The 9,052-nt window shown below is 51.3% G+C and overlaps 1 protein-coding gene across 1 annotated transcript in view; it reads right to left on the bottom strand.

Moving 5' to 3' along the window:
* Positions 1 to 3,501: 3,501 nt before the first annotated feature.
* Positions 3,502 to 9,052, bottom strand: part of PNPLA5 (patatin like domain 5, triacylglycerol lipase) — a gene marked incomplete at both ends in the record, with an annotated part of 9,525 nt that continues 3,974 nt past the window's right edge. Inside the window, 5 exons of the mRNA XM_080939731.1 lie at positions 3,502 to 3,607; positions 4,130 to 4,246; positions 5,736 to 5,862; positions 7,459 to 7,644; positions 8,401 to 8,461. Of these exons, the coding sequence (XP_080795857.1) occupies positions 3,502 to 3,607; positions 4,130 to 4,246; positions 5,736 to 5,862; positions 7,459 to 7,644; positions 8,401 to 8,461 (597 nt within the window). The remainder of the gene's footprint in view (positions 3,608 to 4,129; positions 4,247 to 5,735; positions 5,863 to 7,458; positions 7,645 to 8,400; positions 8,462 to 9,052) is intronic.

Below are 9,052 nucleotides of genomic sequence, written 5' to 3'. Positions count from 1 at the left end.
TGAGGCCAACCTGGGCCACATGAGACTGTGAAGTTTGAATTGGGCCTCTTCTGGGTCCCCTTGAAAGAGACTCACAGAGGTGTTGATCGATGCAAAAGCAAGAGAAGTTTGATCATTCTGACATGTGGGGCTGTCCCACTTCAAGGGGAGACAGCCCTGAGCAGATTCTAACGGGATTTTATACCTTTTAAACAATTGGGGCAGAATTCAAACAACTGGGGCAGAACTTGAACAATGGTAACTAGGCAGGTATAATGCACATTTGGTGGAGCAAAACAACTTTCAAACTGACCCAGTGCACCGTACAGAACTTTCCCAATGGGGGTCGGTTGGGAGTTACAGGTAGCTTTGTCTGACAGTTTGGCTTAGAGCTGTTCCAGGAACTAAACTAGCTTTTTTTTTTCTTCCTGGAAGAGAGGGGTCTTTGTGCTCAAAGGTTTGTGGTGGAAATTTTCCACTGACCTTAGATTGATCCCAACGCTGGCTCTTTCAAGACTGTCTCACAACTCCAAGGACAGGAGTGACCGTGGGAGATGATAAACAAACCTGTTTCACTGTAAGATCCAGCTCACTCTGCATCCCATACATAGCACAATAGCATCATTTAAAAGAAGTAAGAAGGGCCAAGGAGATGGCTTAAGTTCTTTCCGTGAAAGCATGGAGTCATGAGTTTGAATCCCAACACCCATATTAAATAATATGTGATATGACTGTACATGCCTGTAATCCCAGCATTGAGAGCCAAGATAGGCAGAACCCAAGAGCACACTAGCCAATTGGTTTATCCAAAAGGATGAGTTTCCACTTCTGTCAGAGATTCTGTCTCAAGGCAACAAGGCAGAGGGAGACAGAAGACACACAGTCTCTTACTTCTGCACCTGCACACATGCGTGCATGGAACACACACACACATACACAGACATACATACATACATCACACATACCAAACACATAAACACACACACACCACACACATACACCATATACCACACATACAAACACACACCCACCACACACATGCACACATACACCACTCACAAATGCTACATATACACACTTAAACACACACCACACATTCATGCCTCACACAGAGACACATATACAGTTATGCACACATCACACACACACACACACATCACACATACATGTGCTACACATACACCACACACACACACACCCATACCCCACACACATACCACACATGCATACACACATATACACCATATACCACACACACACACACACACACACACACCAAATACCACACACATACACCCAAAGGGACTCAGATGTAGTCCCATTGGTAGAACCCTTGCCTAGTATCAGTAAAGCCTTGTGTTCCATCCCCAGTGCCACTATGTGTGGTAGTTACAGCCAGCATTTCTGTCATCCCAGCAGGTCCTGTATGGAATGAGCTGATATGAAAGGGGAAGGCATAGAGAGGCTGAGAAGTCTTTAGCATGGAGGATGGGTCCACGGTAAGACACAAAGGACAGGAATGAGAATGTTCTCGTGGTCGTCTAGTCCCCTGGCCTAGAGCCCCAGTTGACCAGGATGAAAAAGCCTCAAACTAGAGTCTGAAGGTAGGGGTACGTCAGCACCCCCAGCTCAGTTTAGACAGAGAACTGCCCCTCCCTAATGTTAGACCAAGTCTGTGTCTGGCCCACCTGGGAGACATGAGAGACAGCGAGGAGGTGAGGCTAGCTTGGCCCCAGCACTGCCAGGGGAGGAGGGCTTCTCACTCCTGCTGTCTACTCTCCTTGTCCCTTCACCCCTGCCCTGTCTGTGTGCCACTGGCTCACACCTCTGAGGTTTCAGGGGAGGCGGGATTGTTTGTCTTTTAGATGTGTTTTGCTGTGTAGCCCAGGATAGCCTGGAACTTGATATTTCCCCTGCTTCTGCCCCTCACTGCCGGATTAAAGGCTTGCACTCCAAACCCTACACCAGCTCTTCATTCATTTCTTCATCCCCTCCCCTGACCCAAACTCCCTGGTGATGGGGCTAGAGAGAAAGATCACTCCCGCAGAGGATCCAAGTTCCCAGCATCCTCATCCGGCATCTCACAGACACTTGTGATTCTAGTTCCAGGGGATTGGATGCCATCTCCTGGCTTCTGTGGTTACTAGCATACAAGTGTTGCACATAAACTCACACAGACACAGCACATAATAAAAATAAAGAAATCTCCAAAATCCTTGGTGATGCAGCCTTGCCGCCCGCCACCTGCCTGTGGCTCTCAAAATGCCCTCCATCCTCTTTCCCACAGCTATGGCCATGCTGTGACAAGGTCTTCAATCTCTTTGCCAGACCTCTGCACCTGCAGTTCCGTCCAGGGCCTTGCATAACTCCTGGCCTGTTCTCAGACCTCAGCTCAATGGCAGCCTTCTTGGAGCAGCCTCCTGACTGCCTCATTCCTGTCTCTCCACTTGGCTTCTATCCTCACCCACAGCGTTCTTTTCCAGGCACCCCTGAGAGGACTCGTGGAAAGATTTCCCACCTGTGTTCCAACTGAGAGCCAAATGAATGAATGAGTGATAAATAGTGAATTAATCAATGATAGAAGAATAATCAATGTATGTATAATTGATGAATGAATGAATGAATGACACATCATTTCTTATGCTCAGCATTTATTATATAATCTCTTCTCTCACTGGCACCTACATTTCTCTACTGTCCCATCTCCACTTGAGCAGAGTGTCCCCAACAGTATTGTCAGAAGAACAGTGTAGGTTTTTAAGGGATAGGAAGAACAGAGAAGTGAGGCCAGAGGAGCTTTGGTATGTGTGCTACCCAGAAACCTTCCCTAGGAACCAGGCTGCATTGGCGGTAGGCTCCAACCCCAACAGAAGCATCTATGACCAAGATCCCCTCTAAAATGGATTCCCCAGCCAACCACCTTCTGTCTGCACTTTGTCACAGGCATCAACCCCTTAGATAAAGTGAGGGTCAGAGAAAGAAGATTGGGGGAGCCCTGTCAGAGCAGTCAGTATTGATCAGAGCCCTGGGACACCATCTCCTGTCCCAGCCTAGTGCAGAACATGCCTCTGCTAGACACCTATGTGTCCCTCACATGGAGATCCAGAACTGTGACGTGTCTTAGCTTTTTCTGTCTTTTCTTCTCTGACAGAACTGACAAACAGAGAGCAATGGCCTCAGCACACAGTAGAGCTGGAAGCATCCAGAGAGGCCCTGGGGATCAATGGCCTGAGCACACAGTAGGACTGGAAGCACCCAGAGAGGCCCTGGAGGTCAAGGTCCCAGGAACAGCTGTAGAGGACCCTTGCTCCATGCCAGGAAACCACCTGCCCACGCAAGGGCACATGGCTCAGCATGGACAGGAAACTAGGTCTTTTTGCCAGTAATTCAACAACCACCCTGAGCTAAGAGCTAAGCTCAGAGATCCTCGGGGATGAGCCTAACACGGGCCACCTGCCAGAGTCACTAAGCATACAGCATGAGGGCAAGGACAGAGTTCAGGGGGTCACACAGGCAGCTGGCCTAGCCCAGTGCAGAGAGCCTGTGGTTTGGGAGCCTGTTCTCAGAAGCAGCTGTCCGCCGCCGCCGCTGCTGGAGGAGACCACGGTCTGCACTGGTGGCAGGTGGGCTGTAGAGGGAACAGGAATCATGTGTGAGTTCAAGACCTGGATTTGGATGAAGGTAGAGTGCACCATAAGGGGCCAGCCCCAGCCCTCTGAAGGGAGTCTCAAGTCCCCAGCAGGACCAAACGAGAGAATACCTGAACACTAGGGTGGCTTTTCCTAAGAGGCTAGGGACAGGGTGGTCTCCAGCAGCAAGAAATCAATCAGAAAAGCCCCAACCACATGAAGCCAGCCTTGCTGAGGCTCTCCGTGGGGGATTCATTCCAACCACAGAGCCATGATAAAGTTCTGCAGTAGACTGTCCAGACTGGTCAGTGTGGCTGGCTAAGAGCTGTCAGACACTGGGTGCATACCCAGCATCCTCAGGTGGATGGACAGAAGGACATGGTATATGTGCTGGGTACTATAGGTGCAGGGCACTAGATGGATACTGTGCAGTAAGTGCTAGGTTCTGAGTTCTATGAATTGGGTGCTGGCCTCTGAGTGCTGGGTACATGCAAACACTCCAGCCTCCTCCCCTGCCTCACCTGCCCAACCTCAAAAGCCATGACTTTGCCACGGAGTAGACCTCAAGGGCTGTGCTCTTCAGTAGACCCTGCATCCAACACAGGTCGTCTGGAACCTCAGGCAGCCACAGCAGCAGCCTGTGGGAGGGGCAATGTCAGCTTCCCAGGGAGCCCTGGGATAGTGCCAGATCAGAGGTGAGAGAGAAGGGAGAGTGCCCAGGTTGGACAAGATCGTCTCAGGATGGCCACACGGGGAACATGCAGGGTCAGATGACCTGAAGTAGACTTTGAGCTTTAGGAAGGGAGTTCCAGTGGGAAGAGTGTGGTGTGATGTCAGGTTGGAGGCCACTCCCCTCTGCAGCCCAGGGATTCAGAAGACCTCTCTGGAGCTCAGCTTTGCTCACCTGTCAAATGAAGACCAGCTGCCTATGGTTTCTTCCCTACTAATCTCCACCCCTCCCTCTTCCTGCCCCCTGTCATTCATCCACGTTCCCTTCATGAAGAGGCCAGTAGCTTCTCCCGCTCCAAACGCCCTGTGTGGGGGTCATAGGAAACCGGAAGGTCAGACGCGGTGTGTTCTGAGCTGTCTCCGGCAGGCTCACACCATAGACGGTGTCTCTCAGCCACCGGTTGTCTAACACCAGTACCGACCTGGTCACTAAGTCCAGGCAGTCCAACACAGAGGAGTCCTGGGGCTCACCATCACAGACTTTTAAGGCAGATCTCAGGTCTGGTGTTGGGGAACATGGCTGGAACCCCGGGCTGAGGAAGTCTTGAGTTCAAGACCACTCTGGATTACAAAAATCCTCTGGATTACAAAAACACTCTGGATTACAAGATTAGAAAGATCCTTTCTCAAGGATCTCCCTACAGCATCTCTGTGTCCTGATAAAGCTTACTCCCCTGACCACAGACCCTGTGCATCTGTGCATCTGGCTCTGACCACTCTCTAGCGCTATTTCTTCTCCTTTGCCTAACACACTATGGCCCATCCTTAAAACTATAATTCAGATGTCATTGCCCACCTTCCCTGAACAAACGGTTCTGAGTATGCACCAGGCCAGCTCCATGCTAGTACGGCTCTCTCCTAGAAGTTAGAAGTGCACAGGCTGTGTGGCCAGCTGTGAGCTGTGTGCTCCACCAGGCAAGGAGCCAAGTTAGGATCAGCCTGCCTCTCTTGTCCTGAGATAACACCTAGTCCTCGGTCACCCTCAGCAGCCAGGGAGAGAGCAAACAAACGGCATAGTCCACTATCCCAGCAGGGCATGCTCAGCTGCAGCCAGACTGACCTGAAGGAACCCTGTTTTTAGGAATCGTGTTATGACCCAGAGAGGTCGGGAGAATGGGCCTACACCACACAGCCAATCTGAGATAGATTAGCAGAGAGAGCTGCCAAGGGCATCTTCACATTGCCACAGAAGGTCTACCACGGAACGGAGGGCAGAAGGTCACAGAACAGCCTAAGTACTAGCCAGAATTCTGTGTGGCCGACCACTTCAACTCCCTACCAGTTCTTTAGGCAGAGCCTACCCAGGTACTCCATGGGCCAGCCCAGAGCAGACAGCATGGGGAAGGCAGGTGCCATCTCTAGCCACAAGTCTTCCCCACTTAGCCCAGGCTATCTCACCTCCTGCTCCGGAAGTAGACATACTCGAAGGGCAGTGTACAGGGCAGTAGCAGGTAGGTCAGCACCTTCCCTGGCACTGAACACTGGATACGGGCCCAGAAGTCTCTCTCGCATGCCTTTCTCAGTGCTGCAAGACAGGAAGAGGCCCACAGCTCCTTGGTGTCCTCAGGCTGTGGAGTTGTCTCCCCTAGCCAGCCCAGGTCACCCTGAGGCCATCAAGCCTTGTGGTCCCAGGATATGAAGATAATATTCACCCTCCGCATCTCCATACTGATGGAGCCATAGCTGCCAGCAGGGGTCTCCCTTATATATACCCTGCTTAACCCACTGAGGCCCCCTATGGAAGAGGAGACTAATGTTCAGAGTGGTAGTTCTGCAGTGCCCAGTAAGTCTCTTTCAGGAAGAGACAGAACCAAGACAACCTTGAGGCCCGCCAGGCTCCGGTCCTGAGCTCTACTTTCCTGTCCTCTTACCAAAAGAAGTCCATCATGGTGCCTTGGATAAACAAGTATCTCACAGCAATAGCATCAGAGAAGCTGTGACCACAGAATCATGTTGCCAAGTCTGATCCCCTTATTTATCATGCTAATCAGGGTGGGAGTGACTGGTCAGGGCACGAGCCAGAAGGCCATTCCAGACTGCTGGTATCTCAGATTGCAACTCGGATTGCAGGCAAGGAGACAACATCCAACTCCATCTATGCCCTAGTCATGGGAAATGGGTCCCCAGCAGAACATTCCTCCAAGGCCATGGGTGGGAACCCAGGGTATCTAAGCATTAGACTTACTCTTCCATTTCCTACCCCAGTCAGCTGCAGTGCACAGGGGCAGTAACCACACTCCACTAACTCCAAATTCGGAAGCTTGTGAAGACCAAAAGCCTACTGGATATAAATTAATCTCTTACTTCCTGAATGTCTCTTCTTGAACCTTCACTGTCATCTCACCCTCTTTGGCCACTGCTGTTCCCCACTAACCCCACGGCACCCCAGGTTCCCCAGCTGTTGTTTGAATGAAAATAGCCTTCACAGACTCATAGTTGGATACTTGCTCCAAAATTGGTGGAAGTGTTTGGGAAGAATTAGGGGGTGTGACCTTGTCGGAGGAGATGTGTCACTGGGGGCAAGCTTGAGATTTCAAAAGATTCTCACCAGGCTCTTGGAAGTTGAGAGCTCTTAGCTCTTTCTACAAGTATCACGAAACTGTAAGCCAACTTAAACATTTTCTTTTATAAGTTACCTTGATCGTGGTATTTTATCATAGCAATACAAAAGTAACCAAGACACCAGCTCTCTCCCAAGTTCACATCTGCCATGTCACCCAAACACTATGCTATGATCCCAGAGACCTATCAGCTCAGCCTCTCCAGCCCAAAGGCCTTTGCTCATATGGTGACCTGTGCCCAAACTTTCCTCCTTTGATCTTTGACTTTCGGCTCCCATTGAAGTGTCTCTGGGATACCACCTGCCATGCATTCCTGTGTTTGTCCCTAGGCACCTCACTATAGCCTGGACACAAACCTGTTTTTCCCAGGCACAGGTTTGGGCTCAATACCCTAATGGCAGACAAGAAGAGCTGTTGAATTCCTTCTCTAAGGGCCTCAGTTTCCCCACTGATAAAGAATGGATGACACGGAAAAAAAAACCCAGCCACACTTAACATTTGGTAAGGGCTTGGCAAGTATGACCACACAGGCAGGCGAGGGGAATGAGAAGGGGCAGTACCAGCTTCCAGCTCCGGTGACAGCAGCTCAAAGTTGGGCACGTCCTTTATCAGCACACGGGGGATGTCCCACCTGACAATCAGGCCAGCCCTGTGGTCCTGGTCATGGTCAGTGCCCCTGGGCCCCTCCACAAGGGCTGGAGGCTCCTTAGGTACCAGTGACCACAGCACTGGCTCCTTGGTAAGTCCTGGATTGAGAAGGAGAAGATCTGATAGTCGTGGCAGTGGACCAAAGGAAATGGTGTTTTACTGCCTATGTGTCTCTGTGCTCAACCCAACTCCAGGACTCGGGCTGCAGAATGGACCCCAGTGGGCCCTGCCCTAATGTCCAGCCTGCTCAGAGATCTAGCCCTGTTCTCAATTCCTGCCTTGCTCCCACCTATCAGCGATGTGAACTTCAGCCCTTCTGCCTCAGTTTCCCTCTGTAAAAAGAACTTAAGGTCTACTGTCATGAGAGCTAAATGCAGTACTCTCCCGCTCTGGCCTGGAGTTAGTCACTGCAGTTGGAGTGCTGGGATCAAGGATAGGCCTGGGGTTTAAAACCTGGGTTCATCTTTCAACCTTGACTCATAGGATGACGACCATGCTTTCCTGGGGACTACGTACCTTCTGCCAGCTGACATACCCCTTGGAGTGCAGCTCCCCTCCATCCTTCTGATTCTGCCTTCCCGTCCCAATCAGACGTTGTCACCTCCAGGAAGCTCTCCCTGATTACTCTCCCTGCCTCAGGTCAAGTTATTTCTCTACCCCAGTTTGTCTGGGAAGTCCCCCCATCACCCACTCCCATCTCTACCACCGTGTTCCAGTCTTTGGGAGCTCTAGAACAGGACCCAGATATCTCCTTTCAGACTCCTCTCTGTGGCTCAGCCACACCCAGAGCAGGCACTGGGATCCCAGGGTTCAAATCCCAGAGAGGTGGAGTCCACCTGACATCTGCTACCTACCCCTTCTCTCCAGGAACCTCAGGGCATCCAGGTAACCTTGTCTGCAATAGTCTGCCACCACCTGGGACATGGAGCAGAGGAAGGACAGAGCTTGGGGTTCTCTAGCCACAAGTCATGGGCTGGAATCATGTCATGCAGATGGACACAGCCCCAGCCCAGCTGCTGCCCCAGTGACCCTCTGCAGGGCTCAGGAACCCCAGAAACACAATACTGGTCAAAGAGACCCGGAGTGCACAGGGCACAGATCTGATCCTGATGTCTCCTCTCACTGGGCAGCTCACTCCTTACCTAGAGCTCAGGTTCCTGCCTCCATCTGAGATCTCCCTCCAATAGATGGGGTGACAAGGCCTGGGTCAGAGTCTGAGGGGTTTCCACCTGGATCCCCACAAGCCCAGGCAGCCTCTTCCTTTACCCTTCATAGGGGATGTGGCGGGGTATGAAAGCAGAGCTCAGAGAACACCTCTGTGGAGCCATCTCTTTCCTCCCTCATTTATGTTGGTTCCTGGAATCAAACTCAGCCACTAGGCTTGCACGTCAGGTATCTTTTTTACCTGCTGAGCCATCTCACTTTGTGGGGGTGGGGTGGGGTGTGCGCACATGCGTGTACTGGCTGAAGTCTTGGGAGTTTATTGTCAAGACCATGCTGGACAAA

Source organism: Micromys minutus (genome assembly GCF_963924665.1).
Source record: "Micromys minutus genome assembly, chromosome: 27".
NCBI classification, from domain to species: Eukaryota; Metazoa; Chordata; class Mammalia; order Rodentia; family Muridae; genus Micromys; species Micromys minutus.
The sequence above is the reverse complement of the archived record's forward strand: the minus strand, read 5'-3'. Positions and strand labels throughout refer to the sequence as shown.